General features: G+C 39.0%; 1 protein-coding gene across 4 annotated transcripts in view; it reads right to left on the bottom strand.

Moving 5' to 3' along the window:
* zranb3 (zinc finger RANBP2-type containing 3) overlaps positions 1–17,090 on the bottom strand; it is a 71,273-nt gene that overhangs the window by 15,177 nt on the left and 39,006 nt on the right. For all 4 annotated transcript variants that reach the window (XM_008112641.3, XM_008112646.3, XM_008112636.3 and 1 more), the window contains 6 exons: positions 16,063–16,182; positions 13,713–13,892; positions 11,411–11,563; positions 3,317–3,731; positions 2,449–2,676; positions 1,564–1,655 (listed from right to left, as the gene is read on the bottom strand). In XM_008112641.3, coding sequence (XP_008110848.1) covers positions 1,564–1,655; positions 2,449–2,676; positions 3,317–3,731; positions 11,411–11,563; positions 13,713–13,892; positions 16,063–16,182 — 1,188 coding nt within the window. The remainder of the gene's footprint in view (positions 1–1,563; positions 1,656–2,448; positions 2,677–3,316; positions 3,732–11,410; positions 11,564–13,712; positions 13,893–16,062; positions 16,183–17,090) is intronic.

Below are 17,090 nucleotides of genomic sequence, written 5' to 3'. Positions count from 1 at the left end.
TCTGTTTACTCTTACGCCTTTTGTTGTGAGTTTCCAACTCTGTTCTTGCAGAGAATAGGGCACCTGAGAGAATTGGCTCAGGGGACAGACAGGACAGTGGATCTCAGACCATTTTTACCTACTGCAGGAAATACTAACAATATTGTTAATACAAAGCTCCCTATTTTAATTTACAGAAATAATACAAAATAGACCAAAGAAACTAAAAAGAAGACTATTATATTATGCCCTACAAAGAAATTAAACATTTTATGCAGGGGGGAAATTAGATGATCAAGTAACATATACATACAATTGTTTTTCTGGTTCTTTTAAATGCAATTGACTTGCCAAAAATTGATTCAGTCTACCTATCATTCACAAGAAGCGTGCAAATGTACATTGCTTTATCCATCTTGCTTTTAGCAGGAATAACTAAACAGAGCAGACATTTGTGGATTGTGGTTTGTTCAGCATGGTGCTTTGGGTTTTATTCCTCCACTAGCGAGGCAGAGAAACAACCTAAGAACAAACCATTGGTTGTTATTTTGGGATTTGATAGAGGAAAGCAGGGTGCCTTAGATTCAGGTGGCACATTCAGCATTTGCTTAGCTGCTGATGACAGACAAGAAAGAGTATCATGCAGGAATAAACTATGCTGCTGTTTCACCTCAGTACAGTGTTGGTTTGCTTAGTGCTTAACTAGGGATTCTTTCAAACCATGATTTCTGGCTCTGCATGAAACCAGAAGTTAGGAATTGAAAAACTGACAATGTATCTTGGTTCTTTGCTTCCCCTTTGGCTGAATGGGAAGAGGAAAAGAGAAGTTCAAGACTCCAGGTGTTTTGGACTTCAACCATAACAGCCATCTGTTATGAATGATGGGAGTTGAAATCCAAAAGATCTGGAGGGCCGAAGTTGGCCCAAGCCTGTTTTAAAGTATTGAACATCAATCAGTACTTTAAAACTTGCATTAAAAATAGCAAACACCTATGGACATGCCAGAACACATATGTGGAGTTTGTTTTCAAAAGGTACCAAATAAAAAATGAATAATGAGTTATAGGTGGAAGCACCTTGTGGGCTACGAGCAGATTATTATGAGGAGATCAAAACTATCAAAATGTATCAAATCACTTTGGTACAGGACTTGGAAAATTGCATTTATAGCAAAATAAAGCAGTTTCTCAGCACATTTTTTCTATTCCTGCAAAATTTGGTACTGTTTGAAATGCGGGGCGTATTTCCAAATTGGTTTCATACCAAACTAACTCCACATTTGGGTCCTGGTGTGTACGGGAGCAGAAAGGGACAGCAGCTCCCAAGATGTACACATATAATGACTTAGATCTGACGGTGTCTTGTATGAGCACAAAGCACAAAGGGACTGCTGTTTCTGAAGAGACTTCCTGATTTCTATCTCACTCCAGTGCACTTTCTACAATATCCACCACATTATTATGGAGATGCCCTCAACCCTCAGGAAGAGCTCCAGAGAAAAGAGCAGAATTTCATTCTTTTTTTTTGGACACAAATGGGTCCCACTTGCACTTCTTTACATCTAAACCCAAAACTTTAACCCACCTTTGTGTAGATATGAATTCGGTCAGTATTCCTACTTGCACAGAACATCAAGCCAGAATAGGCTGGAAAGGATCCTGAATCCTCTAAATAACCTAAAAATGAAAATGAAGAAGCTTCAGATCGTTCATACTTCATTTTCATCCTCTTAAAACATATTGGATTATATATTTACATATTTTCTCCTGGAAAGATAAATTAAGGTTTAGGAAAAAAAAAGTTTGAAAAAAAAATCAGAAGAAAACATTGTATTTCTCCTTCCTTTTTTCTGAAAGGCCTTTTTCTTGGGAAACTTGGATAAAATAAAAACCGAAAAAAGGATTAATTTTGGGGTGTTTTTTTTTACTTTAGAGTAATGAATACAACATTTAAGGCAGAGCTTTCATACATTTACTCCTCCAAAATGATTTCTTACTTTCTTACTTATTTATTTTGATAGACTGAAGAATAAACTTAACATAAACAAGCTTTGTTTGCTTGACACTACAGAAAAATAAAGGAGATAAAATAAAATTTTCTATTTTCTTAATACTGATAGTTACTTGTTCTAATTGATTTTTCCTTGTTCTTAATAAACTCGTGAAATCAAAGCAGTTCCTTACACTTCAGGACCTTATAGCTCTATTTGCTAAAAAAAGAAAGAAAGAAAACTGAATATGTAATTAATGGCTGAATGAATTGTTATATTAATATGCCAATCCTGATGACGTTAAGCCAAGCAAAATTGTACATAATGTATGTATATGTACAGGATAATAGTACCACAGTTTTTTCAATAGTACCAAATATTTTATTTTTTTATGGGGGAAAAACATCCCTCGCCATAGCCACTACATTTCCAGGAATTTTACATCTCTAGTCATAAAAGGAAGCAAAGCTTCCTTTTACCTTCTTTAACCTCTTGCTCAAAACAATCCGGTTGATCATTATTTGCAGCAGCTGCATCTTCTTCCTTCATTCCATCAGGCACATCTGCCGGTCCTATGTTTTTTCTTTGACGAACATAATTGGTTTCCTCTGTCCCATTTCGACTGGTATCATCTTGAGCTATGCTTTCTTTTTCACTTTGAGTAGATACAGAACTAATCTGAGATTCATTCTGTGTAACTGTCGATGCTAAAATAACAGTAACAGTAGTTAGATCTTTGCTCACTAGCATAAAAATGCAATTCTACTGTTAAAACCTACATTTTCAAAGTAAATCCTACACTATTCTGTTACAGCATAATCTTCACACTAGTTCTTAAAGGAAAAAAAACTGTTAATATAACTGATTTATGAGATAATTCACAAAGTAGAAAGTATCCCAGGGCATGTGCCTGCCCGTCTCTTCCCTTCTAGCATCTTGATTCTATTACCAAATACATGAGGTATCTTCTTTTGGGAGTGCTTTGATTGCAACTGGGCTTGGACTGAATGGCCCATGAGGTCTTTTCCAACTCTATTATTCTACCTGCCAAAGTACAGTATATTGCCTAATCAAGATCAGTAATAGAAGAATCTGAGTTTCATGAATTGGGAAAAATGGCTTTTTGAAAGGATCTTGAATGACAGTTTCTATGGAAAGGTACTACAGAAACTGAATTTCTATTAAGATCTATGATCCCATTCCTGATGCCAAGAAACAACCATTGGCAACAAATATATGGCACATTCAATTTTTGGGTAAAGATTTTTAAGAGGTTATCTAGAAGATGAGCATCTACTACATTTTCCTTCAAATATCTCATACATTGTAACACAAGAGATTACTTACTGTTCCTTCTCCGTGGAGAATCACACATTTCACAATAAGGCAGCAGTGAATTATTGCTATAAGTGCACTGGCTGCAATGCCATATTGCTTCAGAAGAACATCCCCTTTTACTCGAATGAGATAATGGAGTATTAAACTCATCTTCAGTAATGTCTTTTGCAAATGAACAGCTTGGTTTTTGGAAAAGAGATTTGCTTCCTTCCTTAGGAGAACTCTTTGGTGTACGTGGCTCTAAAGCTCTTGCTCTCTTTGCTTCTTTACAAGGTACATCCAATTCATTTAGACTCTCAGCATCCAAAGAAATGCCATTCTCCACCAAAGCTTGGGAAGAGTTATCACAAGCAACTTTTTTCCGCTTCATATTTTGCTTTGGTGAAAGGAAAGTACGGATATCATGCTGCTTTTCCTTTTCAAACTAAGGGATGGGACAAAAATATACATAAACACACAGTTTTCATTACATTTTGTGTCCTGAATCTATTTTTATATTTTTCAGTTTAGCCTTGTACCAATAGCCAGATTTCTTTTAGTAACTGAAATGGTTTTTAACAGACAACTGACATATCACAAAACATGAGCGACTATTATTAAGCCTATTTTTCTGTCCATTGTAAGTGAACATAAACATAATAGAGTTGATTCATTGAAATGTATTGCACTTGTTTCTTACCATTTATGCGAGCCCCATTTATTTTAACAGGCCTATTCTAATTAGGACAAAAATTGCGTTTAACCCAAGTGTATAACATTTGATTCATAGAATACACAGTTTTTCACAACCACCATAATACAACCTATCAATTTTACCAGCTGGGTAAAAATGAAGCACTTAGTAAGTTTCTGACATCCTAAGGCATAAATGTAATTTAGTTTCTCATAACCCATCATTTTCTTTGTGTCATTGTGGAGGTTGTAACTGTGGTTTGGTCACACAATAAAGTAAATTCCCTCCACCGCTCCAAAGCCCACCTTTTCAGTGTGGCAGGTCACTTGACAGACATTTCTAAGAAGAATGGAAGGAGTGGTAAAGAACGATCAAGCTATTTTCCTAGAGTAGAGCAGCAGGAGTTCTGGAAAATGCCTAATGCAGTGTGCCTAGCTAAAGGAAAAGGGCTGGTTGTGTCTTTCTGTGCGCCCAACCGAACTTACAGAATTTGACTGAAAACAGCTTATAAGGTTTGAAAGCAATACATGAAATGGCCATCTTGGTCAGGAACCTCCTGTGCCAAGATATGCACTATTATTATTATTATTACAATTACTATCATTTATAATTATTTCTTACACAACTGGAGACAGTGTAATGCTCACCTTTTTTGGCTACATTACATTGCAAAAATTGAGGTGCCTGAAAAAGAAGGAGTGCCCAGTCGTTTTTGCTGCTTAGCTGCGGATCCTGACTCCTGGGTGGCCCTTAGGATCTCCTGCCCACCCAACCTAGACTCAGTCCCATGCGGTTCCCAACTGGCTTCATTCATGAAACCTTCAAAACCTCCCCCTTGGTTTTGAAGGCCTCATGATTGAGGCCAGTTGGGAATTGTGCGAGGCTAGTGAGTTCACCAACCTCAGCTTGACGGAGGGACATAGCTTCCCAAATAGCCTCATTCATGCTGTCGGCCTCTCTGACATGTTGTTCGTTGGCAAACCAGCTTTTTGTAATGTGCATCTTCAAAATTGAGATGCGCATTGCATTCCATGGTACATTATACTTGAGTAAATATGAGTAGTTAAAATGTAGAGATAAAAACATGAAATAATTATAAACACATATATTAGAAGACATAGACATGAGATTAAAACACATTAAAATCATTCATACCAATAAAATGTCAATTTAAAATTCAAAGTTTAAAATTGACTGAGTAACCTGCTGGAAAAGACAGATCTTTAGTGCTGTTTTAAATTCTGACAACTCATTTAGCTGTCAAATCTCTTCTGGTAGGTCCTTCCACAATCCTGGGGCAGCTGATGAAAAGGTCCGGCTGGGTGAAGTAAACGTCCCCAGAGATATATTTCCTGCCACAAGATATCAATCTTTATCTTCTGTATGAGTGAAGAAATACAGCTGGAACTGTATTAATCTTGTTGCTGTTACTTCTATTAAAGAATCTGGAAGTGTTCTTAGGTCTCAGCACTTTAATCTTAGTTGCTAGTTTCTCAATTATTTTGTTGTTTATTCATTCAATTGCTTCTGACACTTCGTGATCTCATGGACCATCCCACGCCAGAGCTCCCTGTTGTCTGTGGCCACCCCTAGCTCCTTCAAGGTCAAGCCAGTCACTTCAAGGAATACCATCCATCCATCTTGCCCTTGGTCGGCCGCTCTTCCTTTTCCCTTCCATTTTCCCCAGCATCAGTATCTTCTCCAAGCTTTCCTGTCTTCTCATTAAGTGGCGAAAGTACTTCATCTTTGCCTCTAATATCCTTTCCTCCAGTGAGCAGTCCAGCTTTATTTCCTGGAGTGTGGACTGGTTGGATCTTCTTGAGGTCCAAGGCACTCTGAGAATTTTCCTCCAACACCACAGTTCAAAAGCATCTATCTTCCTTTGCTCAGCCTTCCTTGTGGTCCAGCTCTCGCATCCATAGGTTACTACGGGGAATACCATTGCTTTAACTATGCGGACCTTTGTTGCCAGTGTGATGTCTCTTCACTATTTTATCGAGGTTGGTCACTGCTCTCTTCCCAAGAAGTAAATGTCTTCTGATTTCCTGGCTGCAGTCTGCGTTTGCAACTAATCTTTGTGCCTAGAAATACAAGGTTTGTCACTGCCTCCACGTTTTCTCCCTCTATTTGCCAGTTATCAATCAATCTGGTTGCCATAATCTTGGTTTTCTTGATGTTTAACTGCAACCCAGCTTTTGCACTTCTTTCTTTCACCTTAGAAGGCTCCTCAGCTCCTCACTTTCAGCTATCAAAGTGGTATTATCTGCATATCTAAGGTTGTTAATGTTTCTTCCAGCAGTTTTAACTCCAGCCTTGGATTGGTCAAGCCCCATACGTCGCATGATGTGTTCTGCATACAGGTTGAATAGGTAAGGTGAAAGTAAACAGCCCTGCCGTACTCCTTTCCCAATCTTGTACCAGTCTGGTGTTCCGTGGACTGTTCTGACTGATGCTACTTGGTCGTTATTATAGATTTCTCAGGAGACAGACAAGATGACTTAGTATCCCTATATCACCAAGAACTTGCCACAATTTATTATGATCCACATAGTCAAAGGCTTTAGAATAATCAGTAAAACAGAAATAGATGTTTTTCTGAATCTCCCTGCCTTCCTCCATTATCCAGCGGATATTGGCAATTTGGTCTCTTGTTCCTCTCCCTTTTCTAAACCCAGCATGTACACCTGGCAACTCTATGTATTGCTGGAGTCTACCTTGCAGGATCTTGAGCACTGCCTTACTGGCATGTGAAAGAAGTGCCACTGTACAAAAGTTTCAGCATTGTTTAGCGTTTCCTTTTTTTGGTATGGGGATATAAATTATTTTTTCCATTCTGATGGCCATTCTTGTGTATTCCGTATTTGCTAGCATATGGCATGCATCACTTCGACAGCATCATCTTTCAAGGTTTTAAACAGTTCAGCTGGGATCCCGTCATCTCCTGCTGCCTTGTTATTAACAATGCTTCTTAAGGTCCATTCAACCTCACTCCTCAGGATGTCTGGTTCTAATTCACTCACCACACCATCAAGGCTATCCTCAATGTTATTATCTTTCCTATACAGATCTTCTGTATAGTCTCGCCACTTTCTCTTGATCTCTTCAGCTTCTGTTATGTCCTTGCCATATTTGTTTTTGATCATGCCCATTTTTGCCTGAAATTTACCTCCAATGTTTTTAATTTGCTGGAAGAGGTCTCTTATCCTTCCTATCCTATTGTCTTCTTTCACTTCCATGCATTGCTTGTTTAAAAAAAGTTCCTTATCTTTTGTGGCTAACCTCTGGAATTGTTCATTTAATTGGGCATATCTCCCCCACCACTGTTTCCTTTCACCTTCCTTCTTTCTTGGGCTACTTCCAGCGAATGTCTCAGCAGACTAACATCTTGCCTTCTTGATTTTCTTTTTCTTTGGGACGTACTTTGTGGCCGCCTCCTGAACAATGTTGCAAACTTCTGTCCATAGTTTTTCTGGGACTCTATTAAATCTAGTCTGTGAAATCTATTCTTCACCTACACTGCATATTCACTAGGAAGATTTGTGAGATCATATTTAACTGGTCTGTGTATTTTCCCTAGTCTCTTTAGTCTGATTCTAAATTGTGCAATACGAAGTTCGTAATCTGAACTACAGTCAGCTCCAGGTCCTGTTTTCACTGACTGGATGGATGTCCACCACCTTTGGCTGCAAAGGATGTAGTCAATATGATTTTGGTGTTGACCACCTGGTGAAGTCCATGTATAAAGTCGTCTTTTAGGTTGTTGGAAGAGAGTGTTATGCACAGTGAGGTTTCCTGGCAAAATTCCCGCTTAATTTTGTTGTCCCAAACCATGCTTGTCTGTGATCCCAGTTGCCATTTGACTACCCACCTTAGCATTTCCGTTTCCTGTGGTGAAAATAATGTCTCTTTTAGGTGTATTATCCAGTAGGTGCTGCAGATCCTCATAGAACTGATCTACTTCTGCTTCTTCAGGAGCTATGGTTGGGGTGTAAATTTGGATCACTGTGATGTTTAATGGCTTACCTTGAACTCGAATTAAGATCATTCTATCATTTTTTGGATTGTATCCAAGCACCGCTTTAATGACTTTATTATTAATTATGAAGGCTACTCCATTTCTTCGGTGTTTCTCAATTCTAGTATTATAGAAAATGAACCCCAGAGTTAACAAAAAGCCTTTTTGTGTATTAGAGAAATTAGGTAGAACACACATAGTTTCAGTTTTGTATTATCATTCATTTGTGCAATGAATAAGCAACATTATTTTAAAGCCAAAAGATACATATCTGACCCTGGCAGTGTGGCTTGCATGCTGCTGTTCAGTACTTAAAGTTCACCTACTTTGCTAGTTGCTTTCCAAAGCCATAGGCTACTAGGAGCCGCATTCAAAAAACATGCAGAGTACTTGGCTTGGTCTGGCTCAGAGCACTAAACTGTTTGGGTGCCATCCAAAACTGTTTGGAACAACTTCAATTTGTGAAATTTATCCCACAACCTTTTCTTTACCACCTGTAATCGTGGCATATTGTTCCGGGGATATATGGACATTAGATCATTCCCTTTAATGTTTCTTTCAAAGTTATTATCCACATTCCAATGAGAATAATGGCATAAAAAGTAGTTCAATGGTTTTCTGAAGCAATCAAGACAACAACTTGTTTAGGACTTCTATAATCTACATAAAAAGTTGTTAGTGTACAACTTATTAACACCAAACCATTAAAAAATCTGGAAACTTGAACAATCTGGACATGGAGAAAACTTAAAAACAATGAAAAAGTTCAAAGCTCAAGATTTAATAGCAAAGCTACCAGAGAAGCTCGTCACTAAAGCAATAAGCTGTCCATCCTGTTTCCTACCAGCAGAGGACTCTTGCTACATAAGAGACATCAATGGACAGAGGCTTGGAAGTTGGAGAATAGGGTGGGGATAAAATATACTTTGGGGGTACGCACTATGCAAAAAGATTCAGTGACCCGGGGAGCAGTATTGTGGCTCAAGAGAGAAATGAAAGCTCAGAAAATGTTTTCAGAGTGGCATTGCATGTGTCTGTTTCTGAGGCTGGCTGTGTCTATGTTTGAATGACTGGAGAGCTATGACTCATATCTATGTGATTGGAGGAGAGCACTCTCTTTGTATGTCGATATAGGTGGAGGGCTCTCTGTAAAAATGATAACAATGAGGAAGAGCTAAGAGAGGGAAAGGATGACTGAAGAACAGCAAGGGAGGAAACAGAATCTGATCCTTCTGCAATGCAACTTCACACATTTCAAGGAAATGAAATCTTAGAAGTGAGCCGATGTGGCGTAGTGTTTTGAGCACTGGACCAAGACTCCAGAGACCAGGACCCAAATCCCTGTTCAGCCATGGAAACCCAACGAGGGATGTTGAGCATGTCACACTCAGAGGAAGACAAAAACAATCCTCTTTTGGACAAATCTTGCCAAGAAAAACGTATAGCTCCACCTCAGTGTCACCATTCAGTCGGAAATGACTTGAAGGAACACAACAATAACAAGATCTCAGAAAAGACAGCTTTTGGAAGTCATGTTTGGTCATTCATGATGACAAACATGAATTCTAGAGACTTAAGCTTGTCTTACAATTTCATACTGAACAAGATGACTGCTATAATCTTGTACAACGTTAATTGTTTTGCTAGATTCGTTTTAATCTCAGCTCATTCCATCCTCTCAACTTGCCAGTATAATTTCTCTTATTTCCATTAGAAACAGGTTTCCACTAGTGAAAAATACAACACTAAAACTCCCCTACAGCCGTCACCAGTGAACTCAGGGAATTCCAGGTGAAAAATAAATCAAATATGAAAATGTAACAGGATTCAACCAACTAATTACAGGTACAGTCATTCTTCTGTACCCAGAGATTTAACCACCTGTTGCTTAAAAATAATCAACAAAAGAACACCAAAAGGCAAGCCTTGATTGTGCCATTTTATATAAGTAAAACCATTTTACTATACCACTGTATATAATGGATCTTAAACAGCTACAGATTTTGGTATCCATGGTGGTAGTTGGGGCCTGGAACCAAACTCCAACAGGTACTAAGAATCTACTGTAATGATATTGTTATGGTTGAGCCTTCTGGCTCCGATACTAGGAGACGAGGTCGTAAGACTCCTCGAGAGTCAGACTCTTTTGAGGAGCGTGAAAGGAAACGGCTCCGGGACTTATTTGCAGAACCAACAGACGAAGACTCCTTTGAGGGTTTTACCGAGGGAATGGAGGAAGAGGTGGTTAGCTCAGAGGAGGATGACATGGAATGGACTCGTGTGAGAGAGGATTTGGGTGTCACTGGCAATGATAGCATGGGAGGCGACTGGCGGGTTGCAGGATCGGACCCGTGGACGGGCTGGAGGGATGGAACGGGATCCAAAGCTGGGGATGCTGTGGGGCGTAGTCAAAGGTGTTTCAGTTCTGATGAGGATGATGATGAGGAGGCACCTGGAATTAGGATAGCAGCTGACAGCGATGAGGAGTTATGAACTGGCATAAAATGGGGTCTAGAATCAATGGCTAATTGCGTTGGGCAAGGTAATCTGGACGAACGCTTGGGCTCTTGTTGGGGAACTTCCTGAAGACGGGTGTGATTCGTTTGCTGGATACGTAAGTTACCAAGGACACTGGGCATAGACGGCGGGAGGAACTGTGTGGGCTTTTTCTGTGCAACTTGTGTTTAATCTTGATAGCTTGGACCTCCGTCGTCTTTTTGACGGACATTATTGCCAACTCTGGATTGACGCTGGACTGACTGACTACGACTCTGGACTAACCCTTCTGTGGCTATCGGTGGAACTTGTGGAACCTTAGACGTCTGCGTTTGGCTTTCGACCTCGGACCGGATTGGGACCCCGCTGACCGTCGTTACCCTGATTGATGTGCCTGGACCTGGTTTTCGCCCGTTGCACGGAGGAGCAACAGCCCGAGTTACTTCTGTAGCTCTTGAGTAGCAGAGGGGAATCTGCTGCTGGGTTTTGTGTTCATTTTGACCGTTTGTTAACCAGTTTTTGTTTGTTTAATTGCCAGGCTGAAGTAAGCACCTTTGATTTAATCCGGATTAAACTTCTGTTTAATCCGCTTTATTCTTTTGAACTGTTTAAACTCAAACGAAGTTATTTTTGTTACTTTTCACACTGAAGACAAGTGTTTGCCTAGTCCTTTGTTTCCTACGGGCAATTTTTAGTTCTGTAACCTCAATAAACTGTGTTGTACTCTATTTGGAGCGTTCTGTCTTTGACAGATATTTATAAATCAGCAGATAATACAGACATTTATGCAATGGGGCCTATAAATCCTAGCTAACCTTGAGCCTGCTCACCAATACAAACAGCATGGGTGTAATGCACAAAAAATGTAGTTGTAGCCATACAAATACTTAATGACACTTTTCTATTTGTATACACTTACATGAGTGAACAAAGCCTCATTTTTGATTTCATTTAGACTTTCATTAGGAGTCCAGGCTTCAGCAAAATTCAGGAAATTCCATTTCTCTCTGTCGCCTTCTAGTGCTTGCAGTTTTTCTTTCTTGCCATTCAGAGTGGTGCCTGTAACTCTGGCCTGAATGCAGGAGAATGAAAAAAAATATTTTAGTTTTTGGAATAATGACTATTATGCCATCAGGATTATCTTCAAAAGCCTATTTACTTTCTTTCCACATCTGTTTTCTGCCTCTCATGAAGACTCTGTTGTATGTTCCATCACCTTACAAAGCTAGGTTAAGTGAAGACTTATGACAGCACTTTCCTTGTAGCTGTCCCTTGATTGTGGAAACTTTTCCCAAAGGAAGCCAAGCTGATTTCATCCCTTTTGGGTTTCTGGGCTAAATGTGCTGAATGTGTTTTTTCAAATGTTCTTTGGTCCTTTAAAATCAGAAGTGGCTGCAGTAGCTGCTTTAGTTAACTGTAAATTTTAAACAGAGAGCTAGAATGATGTTATGGTTTAGGTGTTGCACTACAACTCTGGAGACCAGGGTTTGAGTCCCTGCTCGGTCATGGAAACTTACTGGGTAACACGATGAAAGTTACTCTCTCAAATTAAGAGGAAAACAAAGGCAAACTATTATTGAACAAATCTTGCCAAGAAAACTTGGTGATAGTTTGCCTTATGGGTGTCGTACTGTAAATCAGAAATGACAACATTTTACGTTATTTTAAAGGAGCTATATTAGTCTGTTTTAAATATTTTATCTGTTGTACATCAGTTCAAAGACTCTGAGAAGCAGAAAAATGCTTTAAATCAAATGAATTATTGTATGCCTTCAAAACATTTCTGGCCTATTATGGCCTTAAAGTGATGATGTTTGTTTGGTAAGATTTGTTCAGAAGAGGTTTGTCTTTGCCTTCTTCTAAGGTTGAGAGTGACTTGCCCAAATCACCCAGTGGATTTGAGCCAAGAAGGGATTCAAATCCAGTTCTTCCAGTGCCCTAGTACAGCACTCAAACCATTACACCACATTGGCTCTTTTAAATAAAATAAATGTGTGCAAACATATTAAGGCAACAGAATGGACAACATTGGCAGGAATACATGTTTTTATTGTTTCGTGTTTATAGAGTCACGTATGCTATTGATGCTATATAAAGAAGTCAGTGTATCAATGAATAATGTTTTGCATCTAGGAAATGAGTCAGATCTAGCTAACAGATGAGATTTCTATCCCAAAAATGGGGGACTAATCATTATTTGCATTTTCCTCCCAGCAGCAGTAGTTAACAGTCAAACTAACTTTGTGTGCAAACAAGAGCACATCACAAAGCTGACTATTTTCTAATTTAAACGCTGGCAACATTGTATGGATCATATTTTAAGGCAGTGACTCAAGGGAGATATGACTTCCTTACTAATTGGTTTTCCCTCTTCTACTTGCTCATCTTTTGCACTGTTTACTGCTGAAGAATAACTTTAGAGACTTTGACAGACATTGCACTATTCTGTGTGCAAAGATTATCCTAATCCTCAGAAATAAATTCTACATTTTGATGGAGAAAGCAAGAACTCTTCCTCAAGGAAGACTACTAAAATGCACTTTCTGGGACCTGATGATCCTCCAAATGTCTCTCTTCTATGATATGGTAGCCCCATGACTTGAAATCATTTGGGGCAGGATTGTTGGTGGGTTCTAGTTAGGCTGCAAGTATAAGGGGGTGACCCAGTACACTTCCCAGTGTTCATTAAATTCCTTGCCAAGGAAAATCTAACAGCTGAATTCACTTTCCGTTTTCTCAAATGCTTCTGAACACAATTATTTTTAGAAATCCTTCTGTTCACTCATGAACAGATCTGACAAAAGCCTGGAATACTAATAAATTGGCAAAATCGGTTCTTCTAAAGTAGATATTAAAAGGGCGGTGCTGGTTTGTGAAGTTATTATTTCTATCCTTGTGGTTTTAAAATGTGACAGGATATATAATATAAATTAAGTGAAACTGAATTTCATGAAAGCCTGATATGGATCTCTTACAAACTTGTAACAAGTTCTGTTTTTCCCCTGATATATCAGGTTTGTATCAACATTACTTCTATATTACAGGACATTACACTGGAAACAATGTACATTACATCTATATCAATTCTAGTGCACCCCAAAAATGATAGTTTGGTCCTCAGCAGACCTGGGGGCACGAATTGTGGATTTTTGCTTCTTCGGGTGCCTACTACCTTTGCTTTTCAAAATGATGGCTGTCAGTATTTAAGTGCATCATCATACCTTACGATTCAACATTGCCCACATAAGAGGATCCATTGTTCCATTCGCAATTAAATAATGGATATTCACAGAACTGCACTGTCCAATCCGATGAGCTCTGTCTTCTGCTTGCTTTATGTGTCCAGGATCCCAATATAGTTCAGCAAAAACAACATGAGTTGCAGCAGTAAAGGTTAAACCCTAAGAGTGTAAAAAAAAAAAAACCCTTAGTATTTACAGATTAGAAAAGGTCTGGGAAGGAGACCTAGGGCCTCTGACGGATTTCGATTAGAAAAGAGTTCTAAAGTGGAAAGTGGTTAGGAATCTGTTAATAAGATTAAAAGAAAATGTATACAAGTCATACTGAGATGGTATACCTCACCAGTTAAACTACACCAGATGGATAGGAAGCAAAGTAACCTCTGATGGAGATGTGGCAGGCATAAAGGGACATATTTTCATTTATGGTGGGAATGCCCCCAGTTGAAGAGTTTTTGGAACAACATATTTATTGAAATCGGTAACATTATAGGATTAAACATCACCTCGGATGCGAGGTTAGCATTATTAATGGACGCCACAAAGCTGAATTTAGAAATGGAAAAGAAAGAATTGGTGATTATTTTACTCACAGTTGTGAGACTTACAATTGCAAGGAATTGGAAGATAGTAACCAATCTCACACTGGAAACATGGTATGGGGAGGTATGGAATGTAGCCTTAAATGATAAATTATCAATGGAAATGAGCGTGTTCGGGGGGAAACTAACAGATCTGATTTTGATTTATACTGGTCAGTTTTTATTAAATATGTTTTAGAGAGTGAAAAAGGAAAACAATACAACTTCGTTGGTGAGGAATTTTGGATATAACATTTGTTTACTGGTTATCTCATAAATTTATGACAAAAGTTACAAGTTAGCTGGCATTGCCCCTCCTGACGTGCGACGGGAAGTTGCTGCTAACGGTGAGAGAAATAAGGTTGAACACTGTGAAAGCCACCCACTGCATGACTATCAGCCTCCTCCCACCAGACTCAAATCAAGGAAGGGCTTCATGAGAACCACCACTCTTCTTGATGTTCCTCCAGCAACAGCAAGGGTGTCCCTCTGGGCAGCTAAACCTGGCAATTCTAACTGGATGGCCCCCCATGAGGGTCTTCCTCCAGGGGCAAACCAAGAATGGGCAACTTGGAAGTCCCTGAACAGACTCAGAAGTGGAGTGGGCAGATCTAAAGACAACTTGGCAAGGTGGCACTACCTGGAGGAATCCTCCACCTTGTGTGACTGTGGAGCAGGACAAACAACTCTGCATATGTATGCTTGCCCACAATGTCCTGCCTCATGCACGGAGGAGGAGTTGTTTAAAGCTACGGACAATGCGGTTGCTGTTGCCCGTTTTTGGTCTAAAACTATTTAGTTGCTTGTGATTTCCTTCCCCCCCCCATTATTTTAACATGTATTTGTTATGCAATGCTTTTGACACAAAATAAATAAATGAATGGCAAAAGAAATGATACTTGTTCAGGCCTTGGTGGTGGGGTTATGTGTTTGTAAAATTGTTTTGGGTTTTGTTTACACTGTAAGTTGTTAATGTGTGTAAATAAAAAAATTAAAAAATATATTACTCTTTCTTAGTGGTATGGACACTTGGCTTTAGCATAAGAAGCAGAAAAAGTAAAAATGAACAAACAAAGGTTTTAGTGCTTACTCTGATTCAAAAGCTTCCATAATGAATAGAAAATTTAGCAGGCAGAGGCTGGAATCCTGGTAGAGACGTATGTATGCTTAAGTCTCCCTTATGCAAGTATTATGTCCTGATCTGAGTGCTACAGAGGTTGGTATTCCTCTTCTACATCCAATTTACTAAACAGCCTCTGATTCCCTCTGCTTGGTCATTCAACGCTTTGGGGGAGTGGGTAAGATCATGGGTGTCATAGCCAGATGAAATCGATTATATCACTGCTGAGATTTCCCAGTGTCCTCCAGAAATTTTATCACTGATATAATCATTTCATGTTTCAGTATGTGGATGAAGCCAGAATGACTCACATTTTCTTAAAGCCACATTAAATCACATTGGCTTCTTCTTGATCATGATTTTTCAAACCACTGCATATTGATAACAAGAAAACTTCTATCTTACAATTTGGCAGGGTAGAAAAGTTCAACTTCTGCAGAGCTTTATCTGGGATTTTCTCACACATGACATGACTACAACAACAGCCAATTCTTAAAACGATGTTTTGCTTTTCTATGTGACCTATAGGATTTTTTTTTAAAAGGAGCAGCAGCATAACCGAACACTGTTCAAATGCCACAAGCACTAACTTTCACATAGGAAAAAAATAGGATCCTGTATGTTTTCCTACCTGACCTGCAGCCTGAATACTCAGTATGGCCACCCTGGTATCCGGATCCTTTTGGAACTGGTTGACAAGGTTTATTCTTTCTGATGAAGCTACACTTCCATCTATTCGAATATATCGAGTCTATTAACATAAGGAGTAAGACAAACAATAACCAAACACTGAAATAGAAAGAATTTTCAGTAAAAGTAAGTTAAATGATTAGGAAAAACTGGTCCAATTTATAATGCTGCAATCAAATCACAAGCCAAGGATATTATGGGACTGCTTAAAAGAAACTTTCATTCAACCTTTCACAAGAATATGAAGCAGGCTCTAGTTCACTATGCTTGCCCTTCCAAACAGAATAATGGAATCATAGCGTTGGAAGAGACCTCAAGGGTCATCTAGTCCAACCCCCTCCCGTGTCAGAAAAACACAATCAAAACACCCCCAACAGATGGCCATTGACCCTCTGCTTAAAAGCCTCCAAAGAAGGAACTTCTACCACACTCTTGAGGTAGAGAGTTCCACTGCTGAACAGCTCTTCTTGCTGTCAGGAAGTTCTTCGTAATGTTCAAGTGGAATCTCCTTTCTTGTAATTTGAACCCACTGCTCCGAATCCTAGTTTCCAGGGATAGCAGAAAACAAGCCTGCTTCCTCTTCCTTATGATATCCTTTCACATATTTAAACATGGCTATCAACCTAAACTGTCATCAATGTACATGGATATAATTTTATTATTAAATGAGTTTTTACCCTACTTTTCAGAGCTGAATCCATATATCAGTAAAAACATGACAGTTCTTTCCCTTACACCTATAAACTAAAACAAACAAATTAGCCACATGATGCAAAAGAAAAGAGGAACAGGGAAGAAAAACAAGAAAATGTTTGCACTACTTCTTAATGTTACATGGCCTTAGACTAAGGTGAAATGCTGCCAATAGTCACATGCAGTTTTCCTTCTTATCACAGTCAGCTGAAACGAAAACAGCTAAAACTCCATTGGCCTCTCAGCCGCATGGCCCTCCTTGCTTTTTCTCCTAAC

Source organism: Anolis carolinensis, chromosome 1 (assembly GCF_035594765.1).
Source record: "Anolis carolinensis isolate JA03-04 chromosome 1, rAnoCar3.1.pri, whole genome shotgun sequence".
NCBI classification, from domain to species: domain Eukaryota; kingdom Metazoa; phylum Chordata; class Lepidosauria; order Squamata; family Dactyloidae; genus Anolis; species Anolis carolinensis.
This window is presented reverse-complemented; position numbering and strand designations above follow the sequence as displayed.